Here is a 17,710-nt window from a genome sequence, read left to right as displayed (position 1 = left end):
AGGTTCTGATGTTGCTAACTGGGCTCCTGCAGCCGTGGAAGCCTTTCAAGAGTTGAAGCGCCGGTTTACTTCGGCGCCTGTTTTGTGCCAGCCTGATGTCTCACTTCCCTTTCAGGTTGAAGTGGATGCTTCTGAGATTGGGGCAGGGGCCGTTTTGTCGCAGAGAGGCCCTGGTTGCTCTGTAATGAGACCATGTGCTTTTTTCTCTAGGACGTTTTCGCCTGCTGAGCGGAATTATGATGTTGGCAATCGGGAGTTGTTAGCCATGAAGTGGGCATTTGAGGAGTGGCGTCATTGGCTCGAGGGTGCTAAGCATCGTGTGGTGGTCTTGACTGATCACAAAAATCTGATGTATCTCGAGTCTGCTAAACGCCTGAATCCTAGACAGGCCCGCTGGTCATTGTTTTTCTCCCGTTTTGACTTTGTGGTCTCGTATTTACCAGGTTCAAAGAATGTGAAGGCTGATGCTCTTTCAAGGAGCTTTGTGCCTGACTCTCCTGGAGTCGCAGAACCAGTTGGTATTCTCAAAGAGGGAGTTATCCTGTCAGCCATTTCTCCGGATTTGCGACGTGTGTTGCAGAGATTTCAGGCTGGTAGACCTGACTCTTGTCCACCTGACAGACTGTTTGTTCCTGATAAGTGGACCAGCAGAGTCATTTCCGAGGTTCATTCCTCGGTGTTGGCAGGGCATCCGGGAATTTTTGGCACCAGAGATCTGGTGGCTAGGTCCTTTTGGTGGCCTTCCTTGTCACGGGATGTGCGGTCATTTGTGCAGTCCTGTGGGACTTGTGCTCGAGCTAAGCCTTGCTGTTCTCGTGCCAGCGGGTTGCTCTTGCCCTTGCCTGTCCCGAAGAGGCCTTGGACACACATTTCCATGGATTTCATTTCAGATCTTCCGGTGTCTCAGGACATGTCTGTCATCTGGGTGGTATGTGATCGCTTTTCCAAGATGGTCCATTTGGTATCTTTGCCTAAGCTGCCTTCCTCTTCCGATCTGGTTCCTTTGTTCTTTCAGAATGTGGTTCGTTTACACGGCATTCCTGAGAATATTGTGTCTGACAGAGGATCCCAGTTTGTTTCCAGGTTCTGGCGATCCTTTTGTGCTAAGATGGGCATTGATTTGTCATTTTCGTCTGCCTTTCATCCTCAGACTAATGGACAAACGGAGCGAACTAATCAGACTCTGGAGGCTTATTTGAGGTGTTTTGTTTCTGCAGATCAGGATGATTGGGTGACCTTCTTGCCGTTGGCTGAGTTTGCCCTTAATAATCGGGCTAGTTCCGCTACTTTGGTTTCGCCATTTTTTTGCAACTCTGGTTTCCATCCTCGTTTTTCCTCGGGACATGTGGAGCCTTCTGACTGTCCTGGGGTAGATTCCGTGGTGGATAGGTTGCAGCGGATCTGGAATCATGTGGTGGACAACTTGAAGTTGTCACAGGAGAAGGCTCAGCGTTTTGCCAACCGCCGCCGCGGTGTGGGTCCCCGACTTCGTGTTGGGGATTTGGTATGGCTGTCTTCTCGATTTGTTCCTATGAAGGTCTCCTCTCCTAAATTTAAGCCTCGCTTCATCGGTCCTTACAAGATATTGGAAATCCTTAATCCTGTGTCCTTTCGCTTGGATCTTCCGGTGTCGTTTGCCATTCACAACGTGTTCCATAGGTCTTTGTTGCGGCGGTACGTTGTACCTGTGGTTCCTTCTGTTGAGCCTCCTGCTCCGGTGTTGGTTGAGGGCGAGTTGGAGTACGTGGTGGAGAAGATCTTGGATTCTCGTCTCTCCAGGCGGAGGCTTCAGTATCTGGTCAAGTGGAAGGGCTATGGTCAGGAGGATAATTCCTGGGTGGTTGCCTCTGATGTGCATGCGGCCGATTTAGTTCGTGCCTTTCACGCTGCTCATCCTGATCGCCCTGGTGGTCTTGGTGAGGGTTCGGTGACCCCTCCTTAAAGGGGGGGTACTGTTGTGAATTAGACTTTTTTGGCTCCCTCTTGTGGTCACTAGTGATATGACTCTGGGATTGTCTTTCCTCAGTTTGGCACTCACCTGGGTCGTTAGTCCAGGGGTGTTGCTATATAAACTTCCTGGTTTCTCAGTCCAGTGCCTGGCATCGTTGTAATCAGTTCCTTTCTGTTTGCTCCTGTCTGCTGGTCTTGGATCTTGCAAAATTAAGCTAAGTCCTGCTTCCTTGTTTTTGGTTATTTGCTTTGCTCTTATTTTTTGTCCAGCTTGTACTATATGTGATTCCTGTTTTTGCTGGAAGCTCTAGGGGGATGGTGTTCTCCCCCCGGGCCGTTAGACGGTTCGGGGGTTCTTGAATATCCAGCGTGGAAATTTTGATAGGGTTTTCGCTGACCATATAAGTCATCTTACTATATTCTGCTATTAGTCAGTGGGCCTCTCTTTGCTAAATATCTAGTTCATTCTTACGTTTGTCTTTTCTCCTTACCTCACCGTTATTATTTGTTGGGGGCTTGTATCCAACTTTTGGGGTCTTTTCTCTGGAGGCAAGAAAGGTCTATCTTTTCCCTTCTAGGGTTAGTTAGTTCTCCGGCTGGCGTGAGACGTCTAGAACCAACGTAGGCACGTTCCCCGGCTGCTGCTATTTGTGGTGCTAGGATTAGATATATGGTCAGCCCAGTTACCACTGCCCTATGAGCTGTTTTTTTGTGTTTGCAGACTTGGTATGTACTTTTGAGACCCTCTGCCATTGGGGTCATAACAAGGAAGCAAATAGGGCAAGAAGCAGCGAGCAGCTCCAGGAACCAAATGGGGAAGGAAACAGCGAGCAGCTGCAGGAACCAAATGGGGCAGAAAGCGACGAGCAGCTGCAGGAACCAAATGGGGCAGGGAGTAGCGAGCAGCTGCAGAAATGGGGCAGGGAGTAGCCCAGGACACACATTGTGCGCTCTTACCTCTGTCAGATGAGGGTTGGGGTTGAAGCCGCACTGGTTGCACACCTCGTTGTGACACTGCGTGCACGTGTTGAAGTTTGGCTGGTTCGGAGAGGAAGTGAGGTCTGTCGTGTTGCAAATAGGGCAAAGCGTGCTGCTGGGGAGTGGGGCAATCTGCGGAACTGAGTAGGGTGAAGTTGGGGTGGAGCCTCTGTCTGGAGATACTGAGGGTGACTTTCCTGTTCGGTGACCCCTGTTTTCCACCTGCAGTGTCCTCCTGGAGACGTCAGATGCCTGCTGGGATGGGGGAACATGGCTTTTCACTTCTTTTGTGCTTTCAGGATTTTGTCTAAACGTCTGAGGAGTGGAACTTTGCCCGGCCAAACGACCTGGATTCTGCAACCTCCCTGGAGCACTGGAACAGAAAAGAGATCAACCATGCAGTGACCGTACTGGACACAAGGAACAGCGTAACTACAGTGACCCCACAAGCACAGGACAACTCCACCAAAATCCTGTACATGAGTTAAAGGGTGAAGGCCTACGACAGAGAATCTGCATTATCTCAGCTCCTTTCAGCACAGTAGATGCACATTTTCCCAGTTCCCTCTAGGACAACAATTCTGCAGTTTTTCAATTTCCACCTCTCTCCAATGAATGCACATAATCTCAACTCCCTCCAGCACACGGCATGCTCATCTTCCCATCTCCCTATAAGACAACGACTCTGCATCTTCTCAGCTCCCCCCAGAACAGAGGATACACATTGTCCCAGGTCTCTCCAGGACAGTGGGTGCACGTCTTCCCAGTTCCCTCTTAAGCTCCTTCTAGGACAATGGATGTTACTCCAAGAGAGTAGATTTGAATCCTTGCAGCCACCTCCCTCCACAACGGTGGTGTACAGGTTACCAGCTACCTACATATTTTCATGCTTTGTCATTATTCTAGGGATGACGCAAGACCAAAGAACAGACAATGCTCAATTCTCTCCACAGTGAAAGAACCACTCTTCTAGACATGGATGACGGTGACTCCTTGTCAGGGATCCCGTATATTGTCAGGACTTTCCTAATCCCTGAAATCCCTGAGGTCACAGGCCGGGAGGGTCACAAGTGCCACCCGCTGTGATCTCTAGAGCGAGCTGCTCTCTGCTGCCCCCTATCGCCCGGACAATTACACGATTGGCCGACGATCAATGGAGAAGGCCGCAGCCTGTTCGCACCACTAGGCCGGCTGTCAGAAATTTACCCGAGAACATACGGCGTATACACCTCCAGATTCCAACACATGGAATATGTGTACACACCCTGGTATGGTCACGGCTACCTCTGACAACCCCAGACTATTCGCCGCCACGATTAATCTGTTTCGGTCGGTTAGATACAGTTAAAACGGTAGCTAATGGCCTCAGGACGTAGTTTACAGAACAAAAGGAACAGATCTATTACATTTCATATTTAATCCAAAGGAAGGCAGTGTTTATAAAAAATATACAAAGATTTTACCAAGGAGATAAAACAATACAGCATAAACAGCTACATAAAATAAAAAGGATTAACAGAAGAACTTACTACACCGATCACAGGGACGATTCAGTTTAGCTGAAGGAGAGCGCCTCGATTTGTCTGTCAATAACAGGGCCCCTGCATACATGACATGTAACTCTCTGCACGAACGCTGATGATAATTGGGATCGATCTTTTATCAGGCGCAGAGTCCCACCACACACCCCTCTACAATGACCTCACAAGGGCCGGTTGTGGGCCGGACTCAGCCCTTCATAATTTTAGGCAATCCCAATTTGTGTAATAACTCCTCGTAAGATGACTGTAGAAGTTTGACACCGATGTCATCTTTCCTATTGGGATTTTAGCTACGCTAAGGGAATGTGCACACGTTGCGGATTTTGATGCATTTCCGCAGCGTATTTAGATGCGTGGAATTGGATAAAATCTGCAGTGTAGTTCACAAGCAATGTTAGTCAATGGGAAATTGAGAATTGTTGTGCACATGCTGCGGAAAAAAAACGCACGGATTTGCAGCGTTTTATTTTCTACAGCATGTCAATTCTTTTTGCAGATCTGCAGCGTATCCGCACCCATTGACATCCATTGAGTCAGGCAAATCCACAGCAAAACCGCAGGTTTAAAAAGATCTGTGTATTTGCTGCAGATGTGCCTGCGAGAAACACTGCAGTTCGGGAGGAGGAAGAGTGTGGGTGGAGACTGTGTGTGGGTGGAGACTGTGTGTGGGCGGAGACTTGTGTGGGCGGAGACTGTGTGTGGGCAGAGATGTGTGTCTGCGGGGCTGTGTGTGTGCGGGGCTGTGTGTCTGCGGGGCTGTGTCTGCAGGGCTGTGTCTGCGGGGCTGTGTGTCTGCAGGGCTGTGTCTGCGGGGCTGTGTGTGGGCAGAGATGTGTGTCTGCGGGGCTGTGTGTGTGCGGGGCTGTGTGTGTGCGGGGCTGTGTGTCTGCAGGGCTGTGTCTGCGGGGCTGTGTGTGTGCGGGGCTGTGTGCGGGGCTGTGTGTGTGTGCATGCGGGTCTGTATATAGACAGGCATCATCCAATGGGACTAGTAGTCCCATCCAGCTTTGCCTGCCACAGTGACAGTTAGCCGGATGATGGGACAGTAGTAGTCCCATCATCCGGCTACTGTGTTCAAGTGTAAAAAAAAAACAGATATACAGTATATACTCACCAATCACCTAGTTTCCGACTCCCTCAATCACAGGTAACAAAAATAAAAATAATAAACCAACAGTATACTCCCTGTTCCGATGTAATCCATTTAATAAGGAGTGTCCCACGACGATCTTCCGTGGAGAGCTGTCGCATCGGCAGATACAATGATGGCAGGTATCCTCCCGCACTGTACCCCTCCACCGTCAGAGGTCACTGTCACTTGCAGCACCGCTGCGTGGGAAAATTCTCACGCAGCAGTGTCGTAAAGTGAGAGCATGAACTCCAGTGAACCCTCGGTGATAACACTGCAGGAGCCATTGTCTCCCATCAGTGTGTCACTGGATCCCTTTAGAGCTGTCACATCTCCTGATGTGACTGCTCTATAGGGGAGATCGTTATTTGTGTCGGATTATTATTATTTTTTTTAAGGAGATCGAGGGCGTCGCAGGAATTAGGCATAACAATCAAGATGGGAAAACTGTTTAGTGTTTTATTTAATTAAAATATTTTATTCTGGCTGTGTCTTTATTTAATCCTTTACTATAGGATTCGTAATGGATAGGTCTCTTATCTTCAATGTTCTAGAGTAATCATTCTTGGTAAATAATGGTGCAACCTTTATAGTTTTTCAACATATATGTTTTTTTGGTTGGCACATGTTCACACTAGCTTGGATGTGCTGGTCTTGTTCTCTATATGTATTAAGCCTTTTTGGACATGTGCACTCCCACTCCCAAGAGCCACGGGTGATTTTAAGTAGTTAGCTGGTCCACTCCTGACCCATAAATTGTAGGCTTTTTTGCCCAGAAGAGGTGACAAAACAGGACAGGGCCCCAATTATGACGGACGCCTTGACATGGCAATTGGGCTCACATACATTGGTCAATTTATGTGCGAAATACCTTCCTTTTTTCACATCAATTTTTGCAGATAAATATTTCATGTGTACATTATATAGAGCCTTTTTCCTATTTTCTATGGCAGTAATGCATTTTCAATGTTCTAGAGCAATCATTCTTGGTAAATAATAGTGTACCATTTTTCGATTTCAATTTATGTTATTTTGGTTGGCGCCTGTTCACACTAGCTTGGATGTGCTGGTCTTGTTCTCTATTTGTATTAAGCCGGCTTGATGTCACCTTACAGTACAAAGGTGACATTAACCCCACAAATATTACCCCATATGCCACCTCTACAGGGCAGTGGGAAGAGATAGGCTAAGTGCCAGAACTGGGGCATCTTACAGAAGAGCCATTTCTGGGGGTTTGTGAAGGGGTGTTTGTAGCCGGGGGGGCAATATCCATAGCCCCTTCCTAGGATATGAATATCAGCCTGCAGCTGTCTGCATAGCCTTTTCTGGCTATTAATTATAGGGGGACCCCACGTCGTTTTTTTGGGGGGTCCCCCTATTTTAATAGCCAGTAAAGTCTAAATATACAGCTTTTTAAATTAAACAGATATTGTGTTTAAGGCCGGGATCACACTTGTGAGAAACATGCACGAGTCTCACACCTCAGTACCGGCACTGCCACCGGCACTCGGACCGGAGAGTGCGGCTGCATGTATTTGTATATATCTGAACGCTCCGGTCCCGAGTGCCAGGGTTTATTTACCATTTTATTATGTTTATTACTAAACATCGGGCTTGGTATATATTTATGTATCTATTATCTATTTACCTATCTATTACACTGGTCAACAGCATTTTTGGTGCCAAAGATATTTCATCGAATTTAGGGTATTTTTGGGGTGCTGATTCTGAATATGTCATCAGTTTTGCCAGATTGGCTCAAGTTTTTGAGATTTTTGCTATCTTATTTATAGCACTTGTTGGTAAATGCGACGCATCATCTCATTAATTTCTTTGGATTAGTACTTGAACTGAGCAGTTCTCAATATAGTTTTGTGTTAATTAGTGTTCTAAAAGTTTGTTCATAGCTTGATTTTTGCACTAACTTTATGTTGTTGTCTGTTTTCCAGTGAAAAGCATGAACTCATCAAGAAGAAGTTGTCTTAACGATCCAGACTCATTCTGTTACATTTGTGGTGAATACACACTGCCAAAACATAGAAGAAACATAACAGACTTCGTAAAAAAAGTGTATTTTGCCTATTTTGGGGTTATGCTTGGGGACCAAGACAAGTTTTGGGCACCACACATAGTGTGCAAAGCATGTATCGAATTATTACGAAAATGGAGCAAAGGACAAAGAAAAAGCTTCAAATTTGGTGTTCCAATGGTGTGGAGAGAGCCAAAAAATCATCATGATGACTGTTATTTCTGTGCAGTGCAAGTGCAAGGATTCAATAAGCATAACAAACGAAAATGGGAGTAACATGGAATCTGCAAGAAGGCCTGTCCCTCATTGTGAAGATGTGCCTGTACCTGTGTTTACCAGAAATAACAGTCATCATGATGATTTTTTGGCTCTCTCCACACCATTGGAACACCAAATTTGAAGCTTTTTCTTTGTCCTTTGCTCCATTTTCGTAATAATTCGATACATGCTTTGCACACTATGTGTGGTGCCCAAAACTTGTCTTGGTCCCCAAGCATAACCCCAAAATAGGCAAAATACACTTTTTTTTACGAAGTCTGTTATGTTTCTTCTATGTTTTGGCAGTGTGTATTCACCACAAATGTAACAGAATGAGTCTGGATCGTTAAGACAACTTCTTCTTGATGAGTTCATGCTTTTCACTGGAAAACAGACAACAACATAAAGTTAGTGCAAAAATCAAGCTATGAACAAACTTTTAGAACACTAATTAACACAAAACTATATTGAGAACTGCTCAGTTCAAGTACTAATCCAAAGAAATTAATGAGATGATGCGTCGCATTTACCAACAAGTGCTATAAATAAGATACAAAAAATGTCAAAAACTTGAGCCAATCTGGCAAAACTGATAGCATATTCAGAATCAGCACCCCAAAAATACCCCAAATTCAATAAAATATTTTGGACACCAGAAAAAATTTTTTTTTTTTGTTGACCTGTGTTATCTATCTATCGATCATCTACTGTATTTTTCAGACTATAAGGCGCACCGTACCATAAGACGCACCCCAAATTTGGGGTGAAAATTGCAGAAAAGATTTTTTATAAGATGGGGGTCCGTCTTATTGTCCAAATTTAAGATCTCTTACCTGAGGGCAGGCAGTGGCAGAGCAGGGTCACAGGAGACATGGGGTCAGCAGAGGTGCGGTGATGCTGAGGCGTGGTGGGCGGTACGGCGTGCACCTAAGCAGGGTCCCTTCCTGCTTAGGTGGGCGACGCCATGGCCTGGTGTCCATGGGGAGGCTGTGGCGGCGGCAGATGTGCGGTCACTTCCTCAGGTGGCGGCGGCCAGGGTCCCTTCCACATTTGAGGTGACTCCGCGGCAGTATTGAAGGAGAGCAGCAGAGCTGGGTGAGTCACGGTTTTCCCGGTGGCGGCAGCCATCTTCCTGAGGCCGCGCGTGCGCAGATTCAGTACTCTGCTTCCCAGGGCTTCAGGAACATGGCCGCGGGAGACCGCGTGTGCGCAGATGGAGATCGTGGCGGCCATTTTCCTGAAGCCGAGATCTCAATCTGCGAACTCGGCTTCAGGAAAATGGCCGCAGCGATCTCAATCTGCGCACGCGCGGCCTCCCGCGGCCATTTTCCTGAAGCCTCGGGAAGCAGAAAACTCAATCTGCGCAAGTGCGGCCTCAGGAAGATGGCCTCCGCCACCGGGAATGCCGTGACTCACCCAGCTCTGCTGCTCTCCTTCAATACCGGGCCGCGGCGTCACCTCTAATGTGGAAGGGACCCTGCTCACGCCACACCGCTCACCGCACGACATCATCCCCGCACCTCTGCCGCTGCCACACTGCCGGTAAGCCTGCATTCCAACTATAAGACGCACCCCCCATGTTCCTCACAATTTCTTTGGGAAAAAAGTGCGTCGTATAGTCGGAAAAATACGGAATCTATCTCTATCTATCAATCATCTATCTATTATCTACAGTACAGAACAAAAGTTTGGGCACACCTTCTCATTTAAAGATTTTTCTGGATTTTCATGACTATGAACATTGTACATTCACACTGAAGGCATCAAAACTATGAATTAACACATGTGGAATTATATACTTAACAAAAAAGTGTGAAACAACTGAAATTATGTCTTATATTCTAGGTTCTTCAAAGTAGCCACCTTTTTCTTTGATGACTGCTTTGCACACTCTTGACATTCTCTTGATGAGATTCAAGAGGTAGTCACCGGGAATGGTCTTCCAACAATCTTGAAGGAGTTCCCAGAGATGCTTAGCACTTGTTGGCCCTTTTGCCTTCACTCTGCGGTCCAGCTCACCCCAAACCATCTCGATTGGGTTCAGGTCTGGTGACTGTGAAGGCCAGGTCATCTGGCGTAGCACCCCATCACTCTCCTTCTTGGTCAGATAGCCCTTACACAGCCTGGAGGTGTGTTTGGGGTCATTGTCCTGTTGAAAAATAAATGATGGGCCAACTAAACGCAAACCGGATGGAATAGCATGCCGCTGCAAGATGCTGTGGTAGCCATGCTGGTTCAGTATGCCTTCAATTTTGAATAAATCCCCAACAGTCTCACCAGCAAAGCCCCCCCACACCATCACACCTCCTCCTCCATGCTTCACGGTGGGAACCAGGCATGTAGAGTCCATCCGTTCACCTTTTCTGCGTCGCACAAAGACACGGTCGTTGGAACCAAAGATCTCAAATTTGGACTCATCAGACCAAAGCACAGATTTCCACTGGTCTAATGTCCATTCCTTGTGTTCTTTAGCCCAAACAAGTCTCTTCTGCTTGTTGCCTGTCCTTAGCAGTGGTTTCCTAGCAGCTATTTTACCATGAAGGCCTGCTGCACCAAGTCTCCTCTTAACAGTTGTAGAGATGTGTCTGCTGCTAGAAATCTGTGTGGCATTGACCTGGTCTCTGATCTGAGCTGCTGTTAACCTGCGATTTCTGAGGCTGGTGACTCGGATAAACTTATCCTCAGAAGCAGAGGTGACTCTTGGTCTTCCTTTCCTGGGGCGGTTCTCATGTGAGGCAGTTTCTTTGTAGCGCTTGATGGTTTTTGCTACTGCATTTGGGGACACTTTCAAAGTTTTCCCAATTTTTCGGACTGACTGACCTTCATGCTTTTTTCTTGCCATAATACAAATTCTAACAGTCTATTCGGTAGGACTATCAGCTGTGTATCCACCAGACTTCTGCACAACACAACTGCCCAACACCCTTTATAAGGCATGAAATCCCACTTATTAAACCTGACAGGGCACACCTGTGAAGTGAAAACCATTCCCGGTGACTACCTCTTGAAGCTCATCAAGAGAATGCCAAGAGTGTGCAAAGCAGTCATCAAAGCAAAAGGTGGCTACTGTGAAGAACCTAGAATATAAGACATAATTTCAGTTGTTTCACACTTTTTTGTTAAGTATATAATTCCACATGTGTTAATTCATAGTTTTGATGCCTTCAGTGTGAATGTAGTTTTCATAGTCATGAAAATACAGAAAAATCTTTAAATGAGAAGGTGTGTCCAAACTTTTGGTCTGTACTGTATCTATTATCTATCTATTATCTATCTCTATCATCTATATATCAATCATCTATCAATCATATGTCTATCTATCTATCCATCTATCTTTCTGTGTGTAAACATTATTCTTCAATGGCATATGTAAATGAAGAGGTTGAACCAGAAATGACATCACAATTCTTTTTTATTGTTAAATAATAGATCTTTATTTAGCTTACAAAAACGCACACAAATCTGCATCAAATCTGCGCGGATTTTTACCTATGTTTGCTGCCATGAGATGCAGAATCTGCACAGAAAATTCCACAGAGAAATCTGCAGGGTGTGCACATAGCCTAAGGCCAAACATGGCTTATCTGCTGCTGGTTATATGGCCCTTATGGATTCGGGGCCTAGTTATCCCGGTGCCGACAATATGCGTCTCATTAATATCGGGTGGATAGACATTCCGATATTCCATATTCTCTGTCCACTTTACATGTGGTGCTGGGCTTCAGAGGTTCTCGGATCATCTTCTGGTCTACTAGTCTTTTCCTGTCTCTCCGTGTGGGGACAATACACATCTTTTCACCATCCACAGAAATCCTTGCATTGTAATGAGTCTGCTTCCTCTCTGTGTCCCTGCCATTTTACACAAAGACAGGTGTGACTGCGAGCTCACAGCTCCTCATGACAAATGCTTGATAACAGAAGGGGAGACATGAGGGCTGCAAGGATTTTTAACATTTTCTATGACACTCCTCCTGTGGAGTCTTCCTTTTATCGCATCCATTGAGCCGAGCTCTCCTTATATACAAGGTCAAAAAATATCCAAAATTGGAGCACAAATGACTGCATGGGTCAGTGCAGCTACATGGCCCCCCGCTACGAGACCCTCCAAACCCTTGGCACTCTCCTGTCTTCATATAAGTCAGTCTTTGGCTTCTTCTTCTTAGTAAATAGCCAATTCATGCCCACAATGTTCTTACATTGTTGAATACATCCAATTCAGCAATCAGTGAGCGTCTGCGGCTCCTTCTGAGCGCTCCCAGGGCATGCAATCAGCTTTACGCAGTCATGTTGTATCTGAGAGAACGGTGGCTGCTCCACATAACGGATTGTCACTTGGAAATTCATTAATGAACTCAGCTCTGCCTAAGAGCTACCATTACAACTAGTAAAGGTCCACCATACTGGGAGAGGCATCAGAAGGCAGGTGGCTGCCATCTCGCCCTTGTATTGCAAGACTGGTGTCCTTTTCCCGGAGTTTCTCAGCCGGGACAGTCAGGATAGTAGGTTGGATCCCTGCAGTTAGTGGCAGCGAGCAAGAGACGTCATCTGAAAATGCCTCCATGTGTCCTGCGTCTTCTGTTGTGCGTCTGGTGTCAATGTCTCCTACGTTGTCTCTTGCCTACATGTGTCATGCGTCTTCTGTCTTGCATCTTCTGTCATTGTCTCCTGCGTTGTGTCTTGCCTCCATGTGTCATGCGTCTTGTGTCATTGTCTCCTGCGTTGTGTCTCGCCTCCATGGGTCCTGCATCTTGTGTTATGCTCTCGTGCTTTGTGTCTTGCCTCCATGTGTCCTGCGTCTTCTGTTGTGCGTCTGGTGTCAATGTCTCCTACGTTGTCTCTTGCCTACATGTGTCATGCGTCTTCTGTCTTGCATCTTCTGTCATTGTCTCCTGCGTTGTCTTGCCTCCATGTGTCATGCGTCTTGTGTCATTGACTCCTGCGTTGTCTTGCCTCAACGTGTCATGCGTCGTGTCATTGTCTCCTGCGTTGTGTCTTGCCTCCATGTGTCCTGCGTCTTGTGTCATTGACTCCTGCATTGTGCCTTGCCTCCTTGTGTCATGCGTCTTGTGTCATTGTCTCCTGCATTGTCTTGCCTCCATGTGTCCTGCGTCTAGTGTCATTGACTCCTGCGTTGTGTCTTGCCTCCATGTGTCATGCGTCTTGTGTCATTGTCTCCTGCGTTGTGTCTTGCCTCCATGTGTCCTGCATCTTGTGTCATTGTCTCCTGCGTTGTGTCTTGCCTCCATTTGTCATGCGTCTTGTGTCAGTCTCCTGCATTGTGTCTTGCCTCCATGTATCATGCGTCTTGTGTCATTCTCTCCTGCATTGTGTCTTGCCTCCATGTGTCCTGCGTCTTGTGTCATTGACTCCTGCATTGTGTCTTGCCTCCATGTGTCATGCGTCTTGTGTCATTGTCTCCTGCATTGTGTCTTGCCTCCATGTGTCCTGCGTCTTGTGTCATTGACTCCTGCATTGTGTCTTGCCTCCATGTGTCATGCGTCTTGTGTCATTGACTCCTGCATTGTGTCTTGCCTCCATGTGTCATGCGTCTTGTCATTGTCTCCTGCAGTGTCTTGCCTCCATGTGTCATGCGTCTTGTGTCATTGTCTCCTGCGTTGTGTATTGCCTTCATGTGTCATGCGTCTTGTGTCATTGTCTCCTGCATTATGTCTTGCCTCCATGGGACCTGCATCTTCTGTCATTGTCTCCTGCATTGTGTCTTGCCTCCATGTGTCCTGCGTCTTGTGTCATTGTCTCCTGCGTTGTGTCTTGCCTCCATGTGTCATGCGTCTTGTTATTGTCTCCTGCGTTGTGTCTTGCTTCCATGTGTCCTGCATCTTGTGTTATGCTCTCCTGCTTTGTGTATTGCCTCCATGTGTTCTGCATCTTGTGTTATTCTCTACTGCTCTGTGTGTTGCTTCCATATGTCCTGCGTCTTGTGTTATTGTCTCCTGTATTGGCTTGTCTGATGTTCAAGCCGTACATTTTACAAAAAACATTACTTTTCAACAATATGCAAAAACAAAACGGAGGTGTGCTTGTTTTGTTTTCCTACATTAGCAGTCAAGATTACAACTCTTAAGGTACCATCACATTAAGCGACGGAGCAGCGATATAGACAACGATGCCGATCGCTGCAGCGTCGCTGTTTCGTCGTTGTGTGGTCGCTGGAGAGCTGTCACACAGACAGCTCTCCAGCGACCAACGATGCCGAAGTCCCCAGGTAACCAGGGTAAACATCGGGTTACTAAGCGCAGGGCCGGGCTTAGGAACCCGATGTTTACCCTGGTTACCAGTGTAAATGTAATAAAAAACAAACACTACATACTTACATTCCGGTGTCTGTCGGGTCCCCCGGCGTCCGCTTCCCTGCACTGTGTAAGCGCCGGCCGTAAAGCAGAGCGGTGACGTCACCGCTGTGCTCTGCTTTACGGCCGGCCGGCGCTGACACAGTGCAGGGAAGCGGACGCCGGGGGACGCGACAGACACCGGGGGACGCGACAGACACCGGAATGTAAGTATGTAGTGTTTCGGGTTTTTTACATTTACAATGGTAACCAGGGTACACATCGGGTTACTAAGCGCAGCCCTGCACTTAGTAACCTGATGTTTACCCTGGTTACCAGTGAAGACATCGCTGAATCGGCATCACACACGCCGACTCAGCGATGTCAGCGGGTGAGCCAGCGACGAAATAAGGTGCTGGCCTTCTAGCTCCGACCAACGATGTCACAGCAGGATCCAGATCGCTGCTGCGTGTCAAACACAACGATATCGCTATCCAGGACGCTGCAACGTCACGGATCGCTATCGTTGTTAAGTTGTTCAGTGTGAAGGTACCTTTAGGCACAGAAGTAGAGATAATTCAAAGCCAGAGCAAATCCTTCACCCTTTCCAGAACCAGACACTGTGGCTGGATTCATCTAGGGCATGGATCTGCTCAAAGAGATGATAACCCGACACAAGACTAAACCTGAGGTACAGTCACAAAAGTCATAGGGGGATGACCAGCGCTCATATGTGGAGAAACATGTGAACTGCACGTTCCTGCAAATTCATAAAGCCCAAACCTAACCCCATTACTGTAAAAGACTGATTACACAGCTCCAAGAGCATAGCCCATAATATGAGAAGGGTCAACGGGCAGATGTCCTACTGCCAGCTTATAACGCTGCATGTCACCCCCAGATGTTCATCCCATCACAGCAGCCGGTCCTCAGCACGGTCAGAAGAGAAACCAGAGAAAATAAAGGGGAAAACCTATGTCATAGGATAAGAGAACATCCAACCATCTTCCTTCTCCACTATAGAACTCCAGCATATTCCCTCCCTCCTTCATTATACAGCTCCAGCATCTTCCCTCCTTCATTATACAGCTTCAGCATCTTCCCTCCTTCACTACAAAGATCCAGCATCTTCCCTCTCTCCTTCACTATAGAGCTCCTGCAGCTTCCCTCCCTCCTTCACTACAAAGATCCAGCATCTTCCCTCCCTCCTTCACTATAGAGCACCTGCATCTTCCCTCCCTCCTTCACTATAGAGCTCCTGCATCTTCCCTCCCTCCTTCACTATAGAGCTCCTGCATCTTCCCTCCCTCTTTCACTATAGAGCTCTAGCATCTTCCCTCCCTCCTTCACTATAGAGCTCCTGCATCTTCCCTCCTTCACTGCAAAGATCCAGCATCTTCCCTCCCTCCTTCACTGCAAAGATCCAGCATCTTCCCTCTCTCCTTCACTATAGAGCTCCAGTATCTTCCCTCCCTCTTTCACTATAGAGCTCCTGCATCTTCCCTCCCTCCTTCACTATAGATCTCCTGCATCTTCCCTCCCTCCTTCACTATAGAGCTCTAGTATCTTCCCTCCCTCCTTCACTTTAGAGCTCCAGTATCTTCCCTCCCTCCTTCACTACAAAGATCCAGCATCTTCCCTCTCTCCTTCACTATAGAGCTCCTGCAGCTTCCCTCCCTCCTTCACTACAAAGATCCAGCATCTTCCCTCCCTCCTTCACTGCAAAGATCCAGCATCTTCCCTCTCTCCTTCACTATAGAGCTCCAGTATCTTCCCTCCCTCTTTCACTATAGAGCTCCTGCATCTTCCCTCCCTCCTTCACTATAGATCTCCTGCATCTTCCCTCCCTCCTTCACTATAGAGCTCTAGTATATTCCCTCCCTCCTTCACTTTAGAGCTCCAGCATCTTCCCTCCCTCCTTCACTACAAAGATCCAGCATCTTCCCTCTCTCCTTCACTATAGAGCTCCTGCAGCTTCCCTCCCTCCTTCACTACAAAGATCCAGCATCTTCCCTCCCTCCTTCACTAAAGAGCACCTGCATCTTCCCTCCCTCCTTCACTATAGAGCTCCTGCATCTTCCCTCCCTCCTTCACTATAGAGCTCCTGCATCTTCCCTCCCTCTTTCACTATAGAGCTCTAGCATCTTCCCTCCCTCCTTCACTATAGAGCTCCTGCATCTTCCCTCCTTCACTGCAAAGATCCAGCATCTTCCCTCCCTCCTTCACTGCAAAGATCCAGCATCTTCCCTCTCTCCTTCACTATAGAGCTCCAGTATCTTCCCTCCCTCTTTCACTATAGAGCTCCTGCATCTTCCCTCCCTCCTTCACTATAGATCTCCTGCATCTTCCCTCCCTCCTTCACTATAGAGCTCTAGTATCTTCCCTCCCTCCTTCACTTTAGAGCTCCAGTATCTTCCCTCCCTCCTTCACTATAGAGCTCCTGCATCTTCCCTCCTTCACTACAAAGATCCAGCATCTTCCCTCTCTCCTTCACTATAGAGCTCCAGTATCTTCCCTCCCTCCTTCACTATAGAGCTCCTGCATCTTCCCTCCCTCCTTCACTATAGAGCTCCAGCATATTCCCTCCCTCCTTCATTATACAGCTCCAGCATCTTCCCTCCTTCATTACACAGCTTCAGCATCTTCCCTCCTTCACTACAAAGATCCAGCATCTTCCCTCTCCTTCACTATAGAGCTCCTGCAGCTTCCCTCCCTCCTTCACTACAAAGATCCAGCATCTTCCCTCCCTCCTTCACTATAGAGCACCTGCATCTTCCCTCCCTCCTTCACTATAGAGCTCCTGCATCTTCCCTCCCTCCTTCACTATAGAGCTCCTGCATCTTCCCTCCCTCCTTCACTATAGAGCTCTAGCATCTTCCCTCCCTCCTTCACTATAGAGCTCCTGCATCTTCCCTCCTTCACTGCAAAGATCCAGCATCTTCCCTCCCTCCTTCACTGCAAAGATCCAGCATCTTCCCTCTCTCCTTCACTATAGAACTCCAGTATCTTCCCTCCCTCTTTCACTATAGAGCTCCTGCATCTTCCCTCCCTCCTTCACTATAGATCTCCTGCATCTTCCCTCCCTCCTTCACTATAGAGCTCTAGTATCTTCCCTCCCTCCTTCACTATAGAGCTCCAGTATCTTCCCTCCCTCCTTCACTATAGAGCTCCTGCATCTTCCCTCCTTCACTACAAAGATCCAGCATCTTCCCTCTCTCCTTCACTATAGAGCTCCAGTATCTTCCCACCCCCCTTCAATATAGAGCTCCTGCATCTTCCCTCCCTCCTTCACTATAGAGCTCCAGCATATTCCCTCCCTCCTTCATTATACAGCTCCAGCATCTTCCCTCCTTCATTATACAGCTTCAGCATCTTCCCTCCTTCACTACAAAGATCCAGCATCTTCCCTCTCTCCTTCACTATAGAGCTCCTGCAGCTTCCCTCCCTCCTTCACTACAAAGATCCAGCATCTTCCCTCCCTCCTTCACTATAGAGCACCTGTATCTTCCCTCCCTCCTTCACTATAGAGCTCCTGCAT

At 47.4% G+C, this 17,710-nt stretch overlaps 1 protein-coding gene across 1 annotated transcript in view; it reads right to left on the bottom strand.

The window, feature by feature from the left end:
- The window catches only part of BSN (bassoon presynaptic cytomatrix protein), a 384,008-nt gene that overhangs the window by 351,092 nt on the left and 15,206 nt on the right, over positions 1–17,710 (bottom strand). Inside the window, exon 2 of the mRNA XM_077277246.1 lies at positions 2,908–3,301. Coding sequence (XP_077133361.1) covers positions 2,908–3,301 — 394 coding nt within the window. The remainder of the gene's footprint in view (positions 1–2,907; positions 3,302–17,710) is intronic.

Source organism: Ranitomeya variabilis, chromosome 8 (genome assembly GCF_051348905.1).
Source record: "Ranitomeya variabilis isolate aRanVar5 chromosome 8, aRanVar5.hap1, whole genome shotgun sequence".
NCBI classification, from domain to species: Eukaryota; Metazoa; Chordata; class Amphibia; order Anura; family Dendrobatidae; genus Ranitomeya; species Ranitomeya variabilis.
The sequence above is the reverse complement of the archived record's forward strand: the minus strand, read 5'-3'. Positions and strand labels throughout refer to the sequence as shown.